The following is a 20925-nucleotide window of genomic DNA, read 5'->3' as shown; positions in this document are numbered from 1 at the left end:
CCAGCTCTACTGACCCCCTTCCCTCTTGGAACAAGACCCAGGGGGTGTTCAGGGGATTTCTGGTGTTAGCCAGGGAGAAGCAACCAGCAGTGGGCTCACTACAGGCACCCAAACCTTGGAGCTTCAGGAAGCTAAATTTCAGCCCTGGCCCCTGGGGGAAACTTCTAGCTACCAGGCGGGAAGCAAATGTCAGAGTGAGGAATAACATCCCACTGACCAAGTTAAAAACGTGAGCAGTTCGTAATGGAGCCACATAACTGGCACTGCAGAAGGGCCACTTGAGCCCTAGGTCTAGAGTTGGAAGCTTTGAGCTTGGTGAGGGGGTGGAGGGGATGGTGACTAGAATACTGTGACCTTGGGAATGGCCTCACCCCTCTGGGCCTGGGAGATGACTGCATAGGATGAAATGGAAGGACTGCAAAGAAAAGGCACTAGGAACTCTCGGGATAAACACACGAGATCTTCAGAATGAAATCAACTTTAGGTTTAAAACCAGGAAATGGTTATCAACAGGCTCTCACCTTCCTCCCTGTGAACACCCACCCACAGCAGCACCTACCTCCCTGTGACAGCACAACTCCAAAAATAACAGCCTGTGTCTGGCCCTTACTATGGGGCAAGGACTGACAAGTGTTTTGCACACATTCTCTTTTTATCTTCTTACTGTGTGACTGTGGGCATGTGATTCAGCATCTCTGTGCCTCAGTTTACTCAAGTGTAAAACAGGAACACCCACATCAGGATTACATGAGTTAGGGAGTTCCCTAGTGGCCTAGTGGTTAGGATTCCAGGCGTTCACTACCATGGCCTGGGTTCAATCCCTGGTCAGGGAACTGAGCTCCTGCAAGCCACACAGCGCAGCCAAAAAAAAAAAAAAAAAAAAAAATTTTACATGAGTTAAAATTGATAAAGTGCTTAAAACAATAAGGAGTAGTTGGCTAAATTTTATAAAGTTCTTAAAATAGTTCATGACCTTGGCACAATGAAGCATTTTTAAAATGAACACATTTTTTTTTTTTAAAACCTCATCATATACTTGTGCTCACTCAGGATAAGCCACCTGCCCAAGGTCACTTATCAGGTGATGAGTGATCCCTGGCCTGCAGGAAACTGCCACCCTCTAGTCTCATCTGCATGCTGCCCACTGACCTAGGAACTGCATCCCATCTGTCTGTGTTCTTTTGTGGTCCTGGCATGTTGAAGGCATGTTATACGTATTTGTCTGTTATACGTACGGGGCTATGCCTTTGGAGGATCCATGTGTTTCAAAAAGGCAATAAAAATATATCGAAGAAAGAGCCATAGAAGACTTGATGGCAGCAAGAATGTAGTTAAAAGCCCAGCATCCCTCAGAGCAGCAGAGGAGCCACAAGGCACTGTGCCACGCTCCTAGGTCTGGGCAGGGCACAGGTGACCAGGAGACAAGTCTCATGACATTAACCTCACGAGAAGGGTCGGAGAGGTTTATTAGCCCATGGCAAGATACAAAATGATTCATGATAACAACGATATTCTACCAGCCAAGTGTCACTTGGCACTATGATAACATCCTATAGGACATCCCTGGTTTCACATTTCCTAATGGGCTACCTGAAGAAATGACCCCTCAAATCAAGACCCAAACACAAAGGGATTCCAGGGGTCACTGGGGAGGAGAATGCCTGAGAAAGCCCTCTCTGATCAATGTGGGGAGGGAGTGGGGGGAAGGAAACTCTGCAGGACAATTTGGATTTCCAAACTTAGTAAGAGGGAAACAAATGCGCGAGGCAGGGTCTCCTGGGTCTGGGACAGGGGTAGGGGACGGGAGAGGCAAAACGGCAGTAGTTGGGACCTGACAGCAGGTTTCTCTCTTCTACTTCTTCCTCCCGCCTCTCTCTTTGAGCGCCAGGTGGATGATGGCACCATTAGCCATGTTGTAGTAAGCCAGCGAGTTGGAATCCTTGATGAAAATGCCCTAGAAAACAGATGGAGTGCCTCAGCCCAGGGCAATCTGGCCTTGAACTCAGAGAGCAGCCTCACAAGTCCCGACACTCTGAACTTAGCAAATACAAGGGCTTGAAGGAAGGTGGGGTGGGAAAGGGAGTGGCACAGGGCAGGAGTGAAGGTCTCTGGTTCCTCCCACAATGCTTTGCTCTTCCTTCCTTCTGACCAAGCCATGCTGTCAACACCCCAAAAATCTGGCCCTGACAAACCCCATGGAATTTTGACTCTCAAATCATAAGACCTTTAGAGATCAACAGCCTCACTTTACAGAGGAGGAAACTGAGGCCCGGAATGGGGATTTGTCAAAGTCCAAAAAGGGAGAACACAGCAGTCCTGTGTGACCTGGCAGGCACCAAGGTGAGCTGGACTATCACCTTTGTGTCCAAGCACAAAGCCAGGCTACCTGAGACCACACTGACTGGGATGGCTCTACCACTGGGACAGAAACCTACCAGAGCACTCTGAAGTCTGGTCCCCAGATGTCACTGAGGCATTCAAACCCAATACAAGACTGTGCTGTGACCCCGCCAGAGCCTCACCCTGTCAGACTAACCTGCCCCAGCACCCCCCACCAGCATCATCACTTCCAGGATGGACTCAAATGACCACACCCAGGTGTCCCCCCACTCCTCTGATTCCACAAGGGATTTATTAGCTTCTTGGACAACAGAGGGGGCAAGGACTACAGACACCCAACTCACCTCATACTGCAGCTTCTGTTTCCCTGCTGGCATGCCCGTGGCTTCGTGAATCTTCACCTTGATGACAGAGACCTATGGGACCGAGGAGAGGTCAGTCACCTCTTGCTAAGGTCAGCTGCAGGAAGCTTCCCCCTGACTCTCTGGTTCCCCTGTACCTGATGCCAGTTGGGGACAGCAACTCATACCTGGTCTGTGAGTGGGAGGGTGAAGACCAGCACCTGTCCATTCAGCTTCCATTCCGTCTTATCCTGCATGTTGGGCACCTGGACTTTGATGGACACTGGACCCTGCAAAACAGGAGGTGGCCATTATGCCTGGGGAGCCCTGAGTCAATCAGGAACTACGCTCTCCTGTTCCTGGGCCAGTCGAGACAATGTCACCTGTCCATCAGGGCTCCTGGACTCTGGCCTGTTTCACTACTGACACCACTTGTGACATAGAACAAATCACTCCCCCTTTTCAAGAATTGGTTTCCCTTCTTTAGAACGATCCCTGCCTACTGGTAAGGCTGGAGCTGAAGAAGAGGCATGAAAGTGCTCTGCAAGCCTCAAGAAGTACCACAGGGGAAAGAATATGAACTGCGAGGTCAGAAGATCTGGGTTCCCAACTCAGCTTCCCTGCTAACTAGGTCTCTCTGAGCCTCAACACCATGTCTGTAAAGCGGCTGATCACAACTGCTGGATGGTGATGTTGTGAGCATTCAACAGACCAAGTACTGTAAAATGTGTGGCTCTGCCCCAGCACTTGAGTAGGTAGTCAAGAAATGGAAACTACCATCAAAAAGGAAAAAAGAAAAAAGATTTGGTCAAATGCAATGGCGGTGGTGGTGGTGGGGGGCTGGGAATGTTTCTGCCTCCTCACTGGAGCTTTCCCAGGCACCAGCAGTGCCAAGGTTCCCAGCTCTTATTTCTAGTACCCCCACAGGATCCCCACAACACACCATCTCCTAAGGGCTGGACCTGAGGCAAAGGCCACCAAGAAATTAAGAATCGCACTCAGGATTCCCTCCAGTGTCCAGAACCCCTTTCACACCTGAGTCCTACTGCCTGTGCAGCTGGGTGTCCCTGCTGGCCTCTGCGACGGTTCACACCAGGCGGACTACTGACAGCTGTCTGCTCCTCTGGCTGCTGACCCCCCCATCTAGTGTGTGCTCAGAAGCTTCACGGGCCTCCAATGGCTGACCCAGGTCCCAGAAGCCAAAACCATGGAAGAATAGGGTGGGCCAGGGAGCGTGTGACTGGGGCAGGACTGGACACCGCCCCCGCCCACCCTCCCCCCGCCCATCTAGATACTCCAGGCTGTGGGCAGCACTCTGAGATGCATACCTTGTTTCTGCGCAGAAACTCCTCCTCTGGCATGAGGCTGTCCTCGGTCTTCAGTTTCTTGGAGGCAGGCTCATCTTCCATGGGAGGTGGGGGGTGGACAGGCGGCATAGGGGCTGGAGCTGGGACGGGTGCCACAGGCGGTGCGGGCACGAAAGCTGCAAGGACAGGAATAAGCAGCCACGTGAGTGGGAGGAAGGGCCCAGGACTCAGGGCTGGTGAGAGTGAAAAGGGGAGATTGCAAAGGTTTCCCATTTCTCCCAGAGGTGTGAAGGACCACTCCTTGCTGAGTCTGGCAGCCAGTAAGTTCCCTGGCAGGGGGACCTGGGAGACTGCCCAGATTGGGTAGCAGGAAACTGAAGGAGGGGCAGGACCGATGGGTGGAACAGGTGGCAGCCAACAGCAAGCATCATCAGGCCTCTGTGCCTGTCCAGGCTGACCCCTCTGGGTGCACAGACCCCAGCTCTGCCATATCAGCCTACCTCCCCCAGGAGCCGTAAGCCCCTGGCTCCCAGCTCAGGGATCTCTCACATGGTGAACTCAAGGCTCTCCTTTGAGCTGGACCACCAGCTGGAACAGCTGGCACTACCATCAGCCACTGCTCTGCTCAGGGCTTGGCCTGTAGTCCTGACCCACTGACCTGTCGGCACAATCATGGGTGGTGGGCGGGGTGCCATGATAGGAGGGGCCGAGGGAGGCATGGGCACCACGTTGATCCTGGGCGCGTGGATGATCGGTGGCATGGGGGCGATCACCGAGCCTGGGGGCAGTCGGACCACTGATGCCATCGGGGGCCGGGGCATGACGGGTACTGCAGACACAACTGTGGTACGGACAGGAGGTGGCATCTGTGGGGGTGAAGACCCACAGGTCACAGGAAGCCAAGGCTGCACTCTAAGAGCACACACAGCTGGCAACTGGCCACCTGCAGCTTTGAGGATGGGGCTGGATAGCTTCAACTCAGCCCCCTGGGGCTGAGAGTGCAGCCTCACACTGGGCCCTGACAGGAACTACGCTGAGAGAGGCCCAGGGCAACCCTCTTTCCACTTGGGACTCAACCAGCTGCTCTTGGCAAACACTGAGCGAGCCACTGAAGACACTGACCTCCATTTAGCCCCCTGGAGTCAGGCCAGCAGTCCTCCAAGACCCATTAAGCCCTCCAGCCCGTCCCTGACCCAAGCCTGCTTCTCACATTTGCCACTCGCCTCCCTCCCTGTTCCAAGCCTCCCACACAGATGGAAAATCAGGCTGGAGGTTCCCACTTCTAACTAAAGGGTTCTTCTTCTCTCGACTTGACCCACTCAGAGCTTGGGCCCGCTGTGAGATAGCTGCCCTTCTCAGCCTGCAATGTCTAACCCCAAGAACCCAGCTCTGAAAGACCAGTCACAGGGTGGCTGCTGGCTAACCGCGGGTGGCCGGGGCACCGAGGTAATGGGTGGGGCTGAGCTGGGGATGTTGGTGGCTGAAGACGGAGGTGGTGGCTGCTGGGGGATTTCATTGGGCTTGCTGGGGCCAATCTTCTCCTTGGTATCATCTTCTGGCACCAAGCCCTTAGCCTTGTGGATGGCCTCGATCTGCTCCTGGAGGGTGATATTGGCCTGGGCAGCCTGCTGGGTCCGGGCCATGCTGCCGGAATGACCATCCCAGGTCACCTGCATGGGAAAGCAAAGCCACAGCTTGTCAGGGCTCCTGGAACTGAGCCCAAGTGTGAGTCTGACGGCAGGGAAGGCACTAAGAGTCATCTGAGCTGCACCTTTTCCTCTGGCTTCTGGATCTCCTCCTCGCCAATCTTCTTACCAATGGCCGTTTCCTCTACGCCAAAGATGTCGGTACGCCGCTCAGCCAGCTGTTTCAAGCTGCTCTCAATATCCAGGCCTGGAAATAGTCACAGAACGGAGGCAGGGGGCAGAAAGGGAAACTAAACCAGATGCCCTTCTGACAACACAGCAGCTCTACTGGTGCAGGGTGGAGGCTGTTCTCATGGGACAAGGCTATCTCTGGGTCCCAATAGAGCACGCCTGTCCTCTGAGCCTAGGGAAGGCTGCCCAACGAGCACTAAGCCTGTAAACCAGGGCCTGTCCAACCCCTTGACTTACAAAAGGCAACTGAGAAGACAGGGTCACGTGAGTGGCGTGGAAAGTAGCAGAGTCAGGACTAAAAGCCTGGTCTCCTGCCTCCAGGACAGTTTCCTCCCTCCCTATCATGCTGCTTCTCACACACAGTCAAGGCACCAGGTCTCATTTCAAGGTGCTCAGTGTACTCCAGCCATCAGGAGCCTTCATTCTAAGACAGCCCTGAGAGTGAGCACCTCTCCCAGCTGTAGTCAGATCTTGCACTAGGACGTCAATGGACACATGCTATCCACATCAGGTGCCTACCTTTGGAAGAATCCCTATGAAGAGTCCTTCTAGAAAATGGGAAGTTATTTTGTAGTGTCATAGGCTGCACCTATCCTCAAAAGCTTTTATTGACCTCAATTGTTACCTTCTATGCTTGATTAAAGCATAAAGTTGATCAGAGATTCCCCATGGGCCAAAGTGAGTTGGGGCTGAGTCAAAGAAGGGGTGTGGACAGAGTGGGAGATGCCCCACAACCTCACCTGGTGCGTACACCTCATCATCACTCTGCTTCTCACGAATGGAGCGATCTCGCTGCTCCAGCCAACGGGGGTCAAGAAGCCCAATGCGCATGTGTTCCTGCATTTTGCTGGCAGGGATCTTCTCCCCAGTGATGGGGGACACGAGATATTCATCTGGAGCAGGGGCTGGAGGCAGGGGCTTGGAAGCTAAAAAGCAAGAGATTCTTGAGTGAGAATACTGGGTGGCAGCCCAGGTTAAGAGGGTGCTATTTCATTTGTGCACCATCCATTCAGTGCCACGCTGTACCTGGCACTATGCATTGCACCAGAGCACCAGCGATGACGAAGTCCCATTCCCCATCGTGAGGCCTATGACAGAGGAGCTATCAATGCCTTTATGACAAGCCACCTCGAGCCCTCCTAAAAATGGACAGGTCTGAGGAACATGAGGGCAGAAGAGCAGAACCAACCTTTTGGGTCATAGTCCTTCCGGACAATGACCTGGTCTGGAGTTGGGGGCAGAGGCGGTGGCATGGGTGTCTCTGGAGGTGGGGGCACTTTCTGCCCTTCTTCTTCATCATCTGAACCCTGAAAAGCAAAGTAGTGGCAGGACTCAGAGAGGGGATGAGAAGCCACCTCCCTGCAGCTGAGCCCTGGTGGCTCTCAGGGTGGCAAAGAGCCTAGGCCCCTGCCGGTCAGCACCCATGTGCTAAGCCTCCCAGGGCAGCCGAGGCCAGCCGGCAGCTGGCCAAGCTGCTTCCTCACAGCATGAATGGGAGGGCTGGGGGCCGCGGTGCTAACACTCTGCCCAGGCATTTCCAGCAGCTGGCACCAGGCAGTCACAGGAGGCCAACAGCACTTAACGTGATGGAGAGGGGTGCGGGGAACAAGTCTGTGTTCAATGGTAGCTGCTCAAGAAGCAATGCTGGGAGGGAGAGAAAAAGTCAATTCCCAGACACACGTGCCTTTATTCTCAGGCTGCACACAAATTCTTTCCGAGGGGAGGAAAGCAGTTTGGCTCTGGAGACTCTATGCCTGCTTGGAGAGCCTGCCTCGATGGGGGTAGAGGAGGCCAAAAGCCACTTAGCAAAGCTCTGGAGGACTTCCCTGGAGGTCCAGTGGTTAGGACTCCGTGCTTCCACTGCAGGGGGGATGGTTTCGATCCCTGGTCGGGGAACTAGGATCCCACGTGCCACACGGTGTGCGCCCCCACCCAGAAAAAAAGAAAAGCTCTGGAAACTGCTGATCATTTGGGCCTCAGCGCAAAAGCGTCAAAGTACATGGTATAGAGGTTTCCCTAACTGAGAGCCAGCCTGGGGTCGGTAGTGAGCAGGGCCCCTGGGCAAAGGAGGAAGGTCACAGAACAGGGCCAGCACAGCTTTCAGATCCTTGCCTATGAATGAATCTTTGGTGCCTGAGCTGGAAAGAGGCTCTGTGCTGCCTGGGCTTGGGCAGCTACTCAGCCAGGACTCCTTCAGGAACCCACACCTCCTTTCAAGATTCACAAGGGAGCTGGACTTCTCTGGAGGAGAGCACCCCCATCTTCTTGGGCTCCAGGAGCATACCTCATCCATGTCTTGCACTTGGGTGTCCTGGTCCAGCTGGGACGGAGGCTCCTCCGCCTTCTCCTGTTTCTCGTCCTCCTCATCAGACTCGACCTCCATCTCGACCTCCTCACTCTCCCCAAACTTCTCGTAGCGCTCCTGAATGAGGATTCGGGCCCCCAGCTCCTCTGGGGTGGTGGGGGGAGGGAAGTTCCCTGGCAAAGGGTGAGCCAGAGTCAAAGGCAGGGTTCCACAGATGCTCCTTATCAAAGCCCCATCTATCTGCCCTCTCCACACTGTCAACTCTCTGAGGGCTGGGACTGTCTGATACCTCTCCTATCTCCAGAGGCCCACCCGTTGGGCCATTATTGTCAGGCACGATAATATTTGTTCAATTGGGTTTAACTGGGGCAATGTGGTAGAAGTGAAGTCTTCCAGAAGCAGAGAAGAAACAGATGCCCATAGAACCCTCTGAGGGATTCTGCTGCTCCTTGGGGACAGCTGGAAGAGATCTCCCAGGATGGCTCCAAGCTCCTGGCTCCCCTAACTGGAGTCACAGACCTACCTTCCTCATAGACCTACCTTGCTCATTGGGTTGGAAGTCCACTGTTTCCACCACCACAAAATCATGCCAGTCAATCTGAGCATAGGCCACCCGTTCCTTTTCCTTCTCCTCCTCTTCCTTCTTCCTCTCACGCTCCTGAAACTTGGCCCACTCCACTCGATAACATACCTGAAGGGATGGGAAACAGCATGGTGCTGAGCTGAATCAGAGTCTGCTCCTGAGGAGGCTATCATCTCCAAGGTCTTCACCAAAGCCAACGTCTCCTTCAGAACAGGAAGCTGATCTGCCCATAAAGGGGAACTTCCTGGGGCAGACTATGGTATTTGTATCTGGTTTCAGCCAGGCTCAGAGTTTGGACAGGATGAAAATATGACATGCCACAGAGACCTTCTGTCTGGGGCCCAGAGAGACCTTTTGTCTGGGCAGCTGTTTGTTATAACCTAAAAGTTTTCTGCTTCAGTTGGTGAGTGGCTAGCAAACTCCCTCCCAGAAGTTTGCACGACAACCAAGTGCCCACAAAAGCAGCAGCAGTCTGAAAGCCTGCAAAACAGAAGCCTCAAGCAGCCACCCAGAACAGCCAGCACCAATATGCCCTCTTTCTTCGACTCTGAAAACCTGGGACTTCAGAAGGCAGTTGTCACCAGAGAACCCGTTCAAAAGCTGGCTTCTAGCAACAGAAGAAAAGAAGAGACTGAAGCAGACAGCAGAGCAGAAAGTTGGGGAGCACAGAATCCAGGTTTCTTGGTCTTTGTAGCCTCAAGGCCTTTCCTCCCACCACGACTATGCCTGGAGCATAACAAGGTACTGGTTCGGAGCCTACTTCCAAACACACAACAGAACCCACACAATGTAACGTTAGTGCCGTCAGTAACTGGTTATAAGAAATTTAGTTTACCTGGTCCAAAACTTCCCGGGGGTTCTCTGCCTCTTTCTTGAGCTTGGTAAATAAGCCTTTGGGTGGAATCAAGATCTGAAACACAGAAGATTTAAAGCAACTGTCAGTGCAGCACAACACGGGACAAAGAAGTGGCCTTCCTGGGCCTGTGGAAAGGCACAGGAGAAAGGAAAGCATGGGATTCTGGGATCCAATCTCAGCTCCACTTGGCTGTGCAACTTTGGGCAAGTTACTCAACCTCTGTAACTTGGTTTCCTTCTACAAAATGGTGACACTGCCACTTAAAGTTGGCATCATCAACTTAAAAGGTTGCCAAGGGTAGCAGGAAAGTATGCAAAACCACCACCAGATCACTGAGCATACAGTCAGCACGTGATGACTGCTCTCAGGGGGCGGATCTGCCCTTTACCCTTCTGCACATGCCAAGAGGCCCCCTGATGACTTTACTGAAGACTGCAGCCCACAGGCTCCACCTCCCTAGACTTCTATCCCCTGCTTTCTGTTTAGCATTTTCTCCATAGTATTTATCACCATCCGACATACACTGACGTTGCACTTGCTTGTTGCCCCTTCACTAGACCAGTCTCCACAAAGACAGGGATTTCTCTGTCTTCGGCTCACTGCTACATATCCAGCACCTAGAATAGTGTCTGACACTCAAAGCCTATTTGCTGAGAGAACGAATGCTGGCTTTGTTTGAAACAGCCAATCTTTCCAACTGCCCCAAGCGTATCCACTCTCACTGGCAAAGCAGCTCAGCCCCACTCCATCTTCTCTGTCCTTCTTCCTCAGGAATTGATCTGCTCCTAGAATTCCCAGGCTTAGAGACACACCGGCGCCCTCAGATTAGAGTAATGAATGTCAATACCCAAATTCTGAAGGAGAAGGAATAGGAAGTTAACAGAATAAAAAGGAATCTGTGGACCTTTAACTCTGGATGCAGTCCACTGAGAGAAATTAACCCAGGGCTCACTTAAAATTGATACTGTGTAGTTACAATAACCCTTGGGTCTTATGACTTGAATGATTGTTATTTCAGCTACTCTCCTAGCTTCTGGACTTCCTAAACACAAACATTTTTGTCATTCTTTCTAGTTATATACTTAAAGTGAATGAAGTTAGAGGAAATCATTACATAACCTTTCAAGTCAGATCTTTAACATATTGTTTCTAGATATCAAAAACAGATGTGCAAACCATGCCACTAAAAAGGAAAGACAACCTCCATTATGTATGTAGCAAGAAAAATGTTCCACAGGCATATCTATACCAGTGTACTTTTTAATAAATTAGCGATCTGATTATTTTAAATACCAGTATTGACTTGTCTGCATTCTTGATTGCAACAACGCAGCATGATAATTAAGATCTTAGGGTCTGGAATAAAAATGCCAGCACTCAAGTCCCTGCTCTGCAACTCCTTAGCTGTGCAACCCTGGTCAAGTTAACTTCTCTGTGCCTCAGTTTCCTCTTCTGTAAAATGAATATTTAATAACAGTGGCTACCTTATAGGTTATTAGGGATTAAATGAGAAGATACTACATAATATAAGTACTCAATACTGGCTACACTTATTTATTTTAAATTGCTTCCCAATGCCTATTTAAATGATACTTCTAATTCAAGGTACTTTTTAGGGTGGAAAACAACAGAGGTTTCAGAGTCAAATGTTGGTTAAATCTCAGTGCAGCTACTTACTAGCTGAGAGACCACAAGTAAGTACTTCACCTCTCTGAGCTTTTTGAAATAGGAAGGAAAACACTTACCTTATGGATTCTTGTGAGGATAAAATTAGGTAATAATAGGAGGGAACTATTAAGAGCTTGCTTCTTCTCAAGCCCTACTGAGGCAACCGAACATTTAAATGTACATAAAAGCAACTAGCACCACTTGGCCTTATCACGCAGCAGGCACTCACCTAATGAGTTATCAATCACGCGTTTCCTTTCTCTTTAGAAACAGCAGTCTACGTTGCATTTACTAGGAAAACTGAATAGAAATCAAGATTTTATACTGAACTGCGATTTTTAACATCTGCTTGGGGGCCCCACACAGGAGCGGGATCCTTGCAGACAGTGAGTGGATAGAGTGCTGATGGTAAGATGCCTTCCTTCCCTGGGCCCAGCACCCCAGCCCCCGCCCTGCCCAGGCACCTTGGTATACTGTTCCACCAGCTTCGTAAAGTAGTTGAAAAGGCTGTGTTGCGGGCGAAGGAAGTCAAACTGGTAGTTGCGCTGCTCTTTCTGCATCAGCTGGGTCAGAAACTGGCGCCCATTCCTGGCCACAAACTGAGCCGTCAGCTTCACCACGTCCAGGTCGAAGGCTGAGATGGAGGGGGGGTCTGCAATGAACTCGAACTCGGGAGGGGGCTCTTTGGGCACGATGGTCTCTTGGATCACTTGGGCTTGAACCTAAGATGCAAAGGGAATGTGAGGCAAGAGGCACAGGGGTGGAGAGAATCCAGAGAGGGGGCGGGGACACACCCCCGGCAGATGGCACAGACCTCTACACTTCTAATCACGCACACGCCACTGGCACGTGGTGTGAGAGAATCCTAACTCACAAGGGCACCGATTTCTTGGCCAACTGTAGCCTCGACTCCCTAAATGGCTTTCTGAATGAGAACGGAGTCCCTCTGTATCTCTACTGCTGCCTTGAAACTAAGGACCAAAACTGCGTGGCAGAAGATCTAACAGGAACATAGCTTATGAAACCCCGCCCAAGGGAGACAGAGGATGTAGTAAGCCCTACATGTGTGCAGAGGACCCCACTGGACAGAAGACTTCCACATTTGTTACCTCATCTGGCCACTACACGAACCACAAGGTGGACAGAACTAGTACTGTGAATTCTTTTTATAGATGAGGAAACTGAGATCACCTGAGGTCCTAGGAGTAGTAAATTGCAACACAAGGTCTCAGAACCTACTCCAACCTTTACTTACCACTGTAAAACAAGGGGCAGCCTTTGCCACCATGGCTCAGGAGTGAAGCAAAGAGAAAGGACCAGTCCAGGTCTACACAGGAGGCAAAATGTGAGGGCCCTTCCTGTCCTCACTGATAGCCCTAATCATCCCTAGTGCTAAGGGGGTATTAGGGCAGGCCAGAAAGAGAGGCCCTGGCAAGGTGAGACAGTAGAGAGGGATGCAGAAGAAGGGGTCCACAAGCCACACTGCAGCACTGCCCTCATGCCATGGTCAAGGAAAAGAGTAGGAACTGAGAGCATGGACTTTAGGGTCCTGACTCTGTGGCCTTGGGTAAATTGTGCTTCCCTAAGCCTCAGATTCCTCATCTGAAAAATGGTCACTTTACTGGCCTCCTCATGCAGCCCCTGTGAGGCACCAATGAGACAAGGCTCCCAAAGCACTGAGCACAGAGTGTGACAGGCAGCATTCAGCAAATGCCAACAGTCAGCAACACTTTGCTGTGTGAGCCTCAGCATCTGCCTCTGTAAGATGGGGATAAAGACCTCAAGTTTCTCCCTGGGTGGTTGTGAGGTCTCGACAGCAGAGTTCATTATCTTCCCCTCCCTGTCCCAGCCTCCCTCAGCCCTGGGGAAGCAAAGGGAGGGGCTGGCTCCAACCTTCTGGGGCAGCTGCTGCTGGGTGGCTTGCTGCTGCTGCTGCATGACCTTGGGGATGGCAGCCGAGGGCTCCTGGGCTTTCCCCTCCTTGAACTCGCTGACCTTGTGGCGGTAGTAGGCATGGTAAGGGTCATTGGGGTTCAGGAAGTTGAACTTGGGGTTGTTGATCTCGTTCTGTCGTATCCTAGCTTCAAATTCAGGTCCGTTTCTAGAAAAAGGAAAAAAGAGAAGCATTAATACCACAACCCTTGCAGCTGCTCAGACCAGAACACTGCCCATGCAAGCCCCATTCTTGCCATCACCTATCACTCAAACTAGCCCGTCCCTCAACACAGCAGAGGTCCTCTTCGAGACTCCTGGCATCAGCGGCCAGTGCCCCCTGCCTCCTTCGGCCTGCGCAGGCCTCCTCTACCACAGGGTCTCCAGACCTCCATCATTCCTGCAGCTCCTCTGCCAGTCTTGCCATTTCCAAAACCATCTGGACTATTGCTTTTTTCTTTTAATAAAATTTATTTACTTTAAAAAATGTACTTAAGAAGGCATGGGAATTCCCTGGTGTCCAGTGGTTAGGACTCCGTGCTCTCACTGCCGAGGGCCTGGGTTCAATCCCTGGTTGGGGAACTAAAATCCCACAAGCCATGGCACAGCCGGGGCACGGTGGGAAGGCAAGTATTACTACTTCAGATAAAAATCATTATGGCTTTACTAACAAAAGGCAGTCATAAAATTCAATACAATGAAAACAAAGTAACATGGTTAAAGTTTAGCTGAAGTTTGCTGAGACTGAGGCCAGTTCTCTTAGTTAAAAGTGGGATGACTAAGTGCTGGGGAAGTATTAAAAGATATGCTAGCACCAAAGTGAGACTTTGTCCTTTGGGTAACAAGAAGGGAGAAAAAAAATATGAAATTTAATGGGATTTAATGCCTTGTCCAAATATTGGCTAAAATCACCTCATTTACTACTGGGTGAGGCTCATATAGGAAACACTGTTCTCCAAGGACCGCATCTGTGCTGCTGCATAAGGCGCATTCACATGACAGGGGAGTGGTGAGAACGGCAGGGAGGTCCCCATCTCTCTCTGTATCTGGAATAGTTTCCCACATACACCCTATGTCCCCAATTTGTATGCATTTTTTAAAAATTAATTTATTTTTTATTTTTGGTTGCACTGGGTCTTCGTTGCTACACGCGGGCTTTCTCTAGTTGTGGCGAGTCGGGGGTTCCTCTTCATCGTGGCGCGCAGGCTTCTCATTGCGGTGGCTTCTCTTGTTGCGGAGCACGGGCTCTAGGAGCGCAGGCCTCAGCAGTTGTGGCACATGGGCTTAGTTGCTCCGCGGCATGTGGAATCTTCCCAGACCAGGGCACGAACCCGTGTCCCCTGCATTGGCAGGCAGATTCTTAACCACTGGGAAGTCCCCCAATTTGTATGCCTTTAAACCCTCAGAATGAAAAATGTCTCTCTCATGATGTGTAGGGAACCCTGATTTTTTTAAAGAATCCCAACAGTAATATTTCAAGGTGTCACACATCCACAACATCTATGGAAGTGAACTAACCTTAAAGACACAAGATGTGGACACATTCAAGTTTTGGGTTCACTACTGACTCACCAAACTTCTCTTTGACTCAATCTCTTTGACTCAATCTCCCATGCGTAAAATATGGCAAAAACCACCTTCTCTCCCTACTTTGAAATACTGAGAAAATCGAATTAGTTAATGAGACGCCAAAGTCTTTTTGAATCATACAGTGGCCTGCAAATGCCAGGGACTGTTACTCCTATGAAGGCTAGAAGGGGCTGTCCTATAAAGATGAGAGATGATCTGGGGGGCTTCCATCACTCCTCTGACCAGAGCCCTGCACTCAGAGGTGCCCCAAACACACCAAAGGACAGCTCCAGAGGCTGGTGGCACCCGGGTCACTCCACTTTCATACCCTGGCCCTGTCAGTTGAAGACAGGGCAGGACACAGGGTGCAGGTGACGCTGTGCCCCAGTTTAGCCACCATGGCAGTGGTCATCAGCACCCTGGCTAGCTCCTCCACAAGTTCTGGTCACACTCTGCAGCGTGACTAACACCATGAGGTCTGAATGTGACAATGCATTAGTCCAGCTGAAACCCCATGCTTGAGGAAGAAGCATTCTTCCACCCTCTTAAATAATGCAAACCACACAAGGAGGAGGGTAAATGTGCATTTAAATATGGCTAAACTAGGCCACCATACAAAGGGCTGCTAGAAATAGGTGCTCTGGTTGTCTCCTCTACCACTGCCTCCTAAGCCATAACCTCACATCTGGGAACAATCTGAAATACAAAACAACAAGAACGCAGGCATGTTCATTCCAAGCTACTCTGTTGCTTTAAATTAGCTTAATGTTAATTTTAGAATTATATTTTCTAACACAAGGAATAGATTTCAGCAGAAAAAGACATGATTCTGACTCAACCTAGCTGGTGGGACTTTTTAAGAGTAATTTCCCTTAATTTCTTGACAGGAAAATGCAGGGAAGGGAAGACCAAACCTAGAGAGAAAAAACTCCTTTTGGAAAACCACACTGGGTTGGTGATTTTTTACTCTATGCTCAATCAATCAATACATGTGAACCCAACAGAAGTAAAGCAGAGGGTCCTGCATGTTTGCTTTTAACCCAGAGTGAGATGCTGCTCTGTCCCTTCATTGCAACGTAAACAAAAGCAAGTCCACAGATTTCAGAAATGCCTACAAGGCAATCATCATAGTCAAAAATAGATCTAGAGATGTGGACATATAGATTTATTATTAACGGAACTTGGAGAGATTCTTATTTTTGTGGCTGGCACAAAATTATTGGAAAGCTACTTGGCAAAATAAGAAATATTTAAAAATGCTCTTTTAGCCAGTAATGTGCCACACAGAATTTTCTTCTAGGAAAACAATCTAAAAGGGAAAGAAAATGCTCAGAGACTTCCCCATAGCTTCGTTTGCCAAACTGAAATGTTGGAAACAACTTCAAAGGAAAATACAGAGGAGTCAGCCAAGTCAAGGAAGGCCCATCACCTTAACATGGTGCATCCTTTCCAGAGAGGACCATGCAGCACCAGGAGACCATGGACCAACACAGGAAAATGCTTACAATACAGTGCAAATGGAAAAAGCAGGATATGAAAGTATCTCTACTAGTATTACAAGAATCTAAAAAAGGATGCCAAGGGCCAGAAGGAAAAAGTGAAAACAGCTAGTAGAAGCTATTCTGGTCGCGAGACTGTGGTGATTCTTCCTCTTACACTCTTTTCCTATTTATTGTTTTAAATAGGAAAACATATCAGGAGGTGGACTTCCCTGGTGGCACAGTGGTTAAGAATCCGCCTGCCAATGCAGGGCACATGGGTTCGAGCCCCGGTCTGGGAAGATCCCACATATTGCGGAGCACCTAAGCCCACGCGCCACAAATACTGAGCCTGTGCTCTAGAGCCTGTGAGCCACAACCACTGAGACCACGTGCCACAACTGCTGAAGCCCATATGCCTAGAGCCCGTGCTCTGCAACAAGAGAAGCCACCGCAATGAGAAGCCCGTGCACCGCAACAAAGAGTAGCCCCCGCTCGCCACAACTAGAGAAAGCCTGCACGCAGCAATGAAGACCCAACGCAGCCAAAAGTAAATTAATTAAAAAAAAAAAAAAAATCAGGGGACAAGGGGAAGAATGAGCATTGCTATGAAATATTAAACTTATAAACACAACACCTGCTGCCCTAAATCTGACATGGCCTAATAATGTTCAATCAAGCACAGAGCTGTTTTAACCCAATATCCAGGTTGGTCAAAGCCTTTGAAATGTGAAAGGTTAACCCGCATGGAGCCTGACACAGTGAAAGACATCAACCAGAGTAACCTCTTTCTATGTTTCATTTTATAAAGAGGTTGAGAAAGGAAGGACCCATATGTTAAATGATGTATCATGATGGGGATGCTGCCTCAGGGTCAAGGTGTGGCTCCCTGGAGAGCATATGCCCTGACTGAGGGCAGCAGTCTGCTCAGGCCAGTGACTGCTTCCATGCAAGGAGCCGTCCAATTCATCAAGAGAAGCCAGAAATCCAGATTTACTGTGCAATCTCATTTTTAAACAGTGACAACTAATTCAAAAGTTAAAAAAATATATATTGTTGAGAATGAACAAAAAGATCTGTAGGCTGGATGTGGCCTGCTGGCTGCCAAAGGAATACCTGAAATGCCCTAAACTAAGGGATGGTTGACCTTTGGAGTCAAGTGGCCATCAAGAAGACTCCATCTGAGGAAGTGTAATGGGGAGGAACAAGAGGAGATCAAGCTGATTTCCATGCCATCTGAGGTAATAGCTACATGATGTACCCGAACTGCACTCAGTCCCCTCACCCCTGCCTCACAACAATTCTGAGGTGGTATTTTATTCCATTTTGCAGATGGGTCAAAGGAAATGCAGTCCTTGCACAATGAGAATGATCAACTCCCTTTTGTCTTCCTAAGACCAGTAGCTCAGATACAGACACACATTACCCATGACAAAGCAGTTTTCCAGGTATTTCCTCAGGCTCGGTTTGGAAGCACAGGTTCTTGGTGACTCTGGAGCTGGGTGTGCCTTGTACTCTGCCACCGGCATACCATGTTAGAGATGCCAGTCCTGCCCACTGCCTACCTCACACCATGTTGTGGTTTTAGATGAGCTGACAGGCCTAAGCCAACAATACCACTCTAAAAACCCAAGTGTTACCCTTGTGCAAATTCAGGAGCTCTTGATGCTAAAATCTACCCGTGACCCACACGAGCAGGAGTAGCTATGTTACCTGGCCACGAAGCTGGCAGTCTTGTCAACGATATTCCTGACCTCTGGAGGAGGGTAAATAATACCCACCACTGGCTTGGAAGGGGTAGAATCCTCCTTTGAAGATGCTTCCTCTTCCATGGGCTGTGAAAACAGGAAAAGGAAGGTCTTAAAGTTCCTGGCTTGGTGCCAGATGCCCACCATTAAACTCCTCTAGGATATTATTGAGAATACAGACTCTCCCGCCCAATTCATCGAGACTTTCCTCGAGTCAGGAACCTCTGCTCCAGAAGAGCCGCTCTCTCAACTGCTCTGTGCTTGCATGGGACTTTCCCAGGGAACCAATGAAAAGAGCAGCCTCCCTGGCTCCCCTCCAGCTAGAGCATCTCTGTGACACTGGGAATCTGCATTTTTACCAAGTGTCCATGTGATTTAGATGGAGGGGGGAAATCTAACCACGTTCTGAGAAACCACATTCCAGAATCCAGAAGGCCATGCCTGTATCCCCACCCTTGGATGTGCCTGATACGGGATATGTAAGAATTGTCTGCTGAATAAAGAAATGGGAAACTCCTTGCTGGCCACTTCTTCTGCCTTGAATGCCCTTTCCCTCTGCATCCATTCCATAGTCTAAACCGTCACTTAATGTTCAAATGTTAATGTAAAATGTACTCAACATTAACTGCCCCATAAATTCCAATACTCTTTCCTCACCAGCTTCTTCCCCTAAGTAAACAAAGGGTCAAGTCTCTCATTTTAGAAAAACAAATTTTCTCCCCTGCCTTCATGTTCCTTTCTGCTACTGCCTTCTCCCCACCCTCCTCTGGTAGCTATACAGCCTGAGTTCTCTCAGCCTTGCCATTCCCACTTGCTCACCTCCCATTTGATCCCCCTTCATTTCAAGTGCTCATGCCAAAGTCAGAAATGACGGCCTACAGCCAGCTACATCGGTTATCTGGCTGTGTGACCAGTGACCGCTCTTTCACAAAACTCTCAACTCCCAGGTCCCATTCTCACCTGTATTTCCTTCTTGCTCACCATTCCATCCAAGGTTCTCTCCTGGCTCCTGTTTCACCTCCTGCCCTCTAGTGTTAGGGGTCCCCAAAATTCTGTTCTTGGTTCTCTTCACACTATACACACTGTCCTCAGTCAGGCACTTACAAAATGTCCTCCACTTCCCCTAGCACCTGTAGGCTGAACCATTCTACCCACATCAACGTCCCACATCACTCTTATGTGCCACACAGCTTTAGATCCAGCAGTCCTGGGCACTTTCATCTCTAACCGCTTTCCTCATGAACGGCCAACCATGCCTCCAGTCATCCAGGGCAGAAACGTGGGTCTCTTCTCCCTTCCTCAGCCTACACGTTCAATGATAAGAACATTTATCAAGCACAGAGTAGGTTCCATATACTTTCCTAAGCACCTTAAGCATATTAAATCTATAACCCTTACAGAGCCCTAAGAGATTAAGTACCCTTATTATTATATTATTGTCTTGTCATTTTACAGATGACAAACTGAGGAATGGAGACCTTAACTGGCCCAATGGCAGAACCAGGATTCCAATGTAACACTTTGGAGGGAAAGCCTGCACCATCAGCCCTTTTGTGATTTGAGCTTGCCCATCCCCTCTGTCCCATGCCCCAGCCACAATCTAGGCCAGGCTCTCAACATCTTTTGAATAACATGACTAACCTGTCCTCCTAGCAATTCTCCCCATCACTGTTTACCTGAATTTCTGAAATACAAATATGTCACTATCCGGCTTACATCCCTTCCTTTTCTCCCAATAGCCTGCCAGGAAAAGTTCAAATCCCCAGAAATACACCTCTTAACCACCACTTTCCCAACCCTATGCTTTAACCTTCTTTACTCTTGACAAGAGGCACCATCTGATTCCCACCTTGGTATCTTGGCACTTATCTGGTATTACCTTGGTTATTTTTCCCCAAGATACTGGGAAAATGCCAGGGATACATAGGTACTTGCAGTGGTCAGCATACAGGATGTGCTCAATAAATGTTTGCTGAATGAATAAAGAATGGTATTTCCCTTCCCAATCACCTATCTGGTGAACTACTGATTCATTCTTCTAAACGCAATTTACCTTTCATGCCGGTGGGCTTCACCTACCTTAGTCTCACCTATATCCCACCAAAGCAATGTTGATTAGAATTCCTGTCTCCTTTGTACTTGATACTTATATCACACTGCAATTACTGACCCACGTCTTTCCTCCTTAGCTGACTGAGATCTTTTGAAGGGCTGGCTGAAACTGTATCATTTATGGTAAATGAGGCAAAAACATTTATTGAGTATTCACTTATATCTGTCTCCCCACTAGTCTGTGAGCTCCCTAAATAAAGCAGGAGCTGCGATTCATTCATTCCGTCGGAGCCTGGCATGGTGTCTGACTTAGAGTAAGCACTACACAGATGCTGAGAATTAACGTTCAAAGATGCACTGTGCAGGCTGGGAAATTAGGGACTCCTGAGCAAAGACTGGGGGCCGGTGGGCCCAATTAACACAGAAGACCGGTGGATGCGCTGGATCCGTGCTTCTCAAACTTTAATGAACCACCTTGGGATCTTGTTAAAATGCAGATTCTGACTTAAAAGCTCTAGGGTGGAAACTCAGAATTTCTAATAAACTCCCAGGTGATGCTAGCCGGTCCGCGGACCACACTTTGAGAACTACTGTTCTAACAGGCTTGTTTCGCTAACAGAAGGTAGGCGGGAAGCGCGCTGCCTCCTGGGACCTGGAGTCCCTCCAAGCCCTTCCAAACCGCCGTTTCTTCCTGCACGAGTAAAGAGGGCCCGCGCCCGAGGGGAGGGCCCAGGTCGAGGTGCGGGGGTCGCGGTACCTGTTTGGGCTCGGTGGCCGCGGGCGGCGGCGGGGGCACCGCCTGCACGGGTCCGGCCGGCATGACTGCGACGCTCAGGGCTGCCAGTCCGCCTCTGTATAGGTGAGCGGTG

The 20925-nt window shown here is 49.8% G+C and overlaps 1 protein-coding gene across 1 annotated transcript; it reads right to left on the bottom strand.

Annotated features, from left to right (window-relative positions):
• Positions 1 to 1442: 1442 nt before the first annotated feature.
• On the bottom strand, positions 1443 to 20898 carry SF3A1 (splicing factor 3a subunit 1). Its single transcript, XM_068562247.1, has 16 exons — positions 20814 to 20898; positions 17970 to 18091; positions 13171 to 13378; positions 11742 to 11999; positions 9589 to 9663; positions 8711 to 8861; positions 8150 to 8343; positions 7055 to 7172; positions 6606 to 6791; positions 5760 to 5881; positions 5413 to 5658; positions 4647 to 4854; positions 4010 to 4164; positions 2870 to 2971; positions 2685 to 2756; positions 1443 to 1954 (listed from the first exon to the last, which is right to left on the bottom strand). Exons 1-16 carry the CDS (start codon positions 20874 to 20876, stop codon positions 1853 to 1855), a joined length of 2382 nt encoding a protein of 793 aa, XP_068418348.1. The 5' UTR covers positions 20877 to 20898; the 3' UTR covers positions 1443 to 1852.
• Between the last annotated feature and the right edge of the window lie 27 nt (positions 20899 to 20925).

Source organism: Eschrichtius robustus, chromosome 14, assembly GCF_028021215.1.
Source record: "Eschrichtius robustus isolate mEscRob2 chromosome 14, mEscRob2.pri, whole genome shotgun sequence".
NCBI classification, from domain to species: Eukaryota; Metazoa; Chordata; class Mammalia; order Artiodactyla; family Eschrichtiidae; genus Eschrichtius; species Eschrichtius robustus.
This window is presented reverse-complemented; position numbering and strand designations above follow the sequence as displayed.

Bases quoted from the DNA above. Each gene is read 5' to 3' on its own strand.
- SF3A1 (XM_068562247.1), bottom strand. From the start codon at position 20,876: ATGCCGGCCGGACCCGTGCAGGCGGTGCCCCCGCCGCCGCCCGCGGCC. The intron at 8,344-8,710 runs GTAGGTCTATGA...ACCCTTTGCCAG, and splicing joins CTTCCAACCCAATGAGCAAG to GGAACTTCCCTCCCCCCACC. The intron at 2,757-2,869 runs GTATGAGTTGCT...TCGGTCCCATAG, and splicing joins CCCTCCCACTCACAGACCAG to GTCTCTGTCATCAAGGTGAA.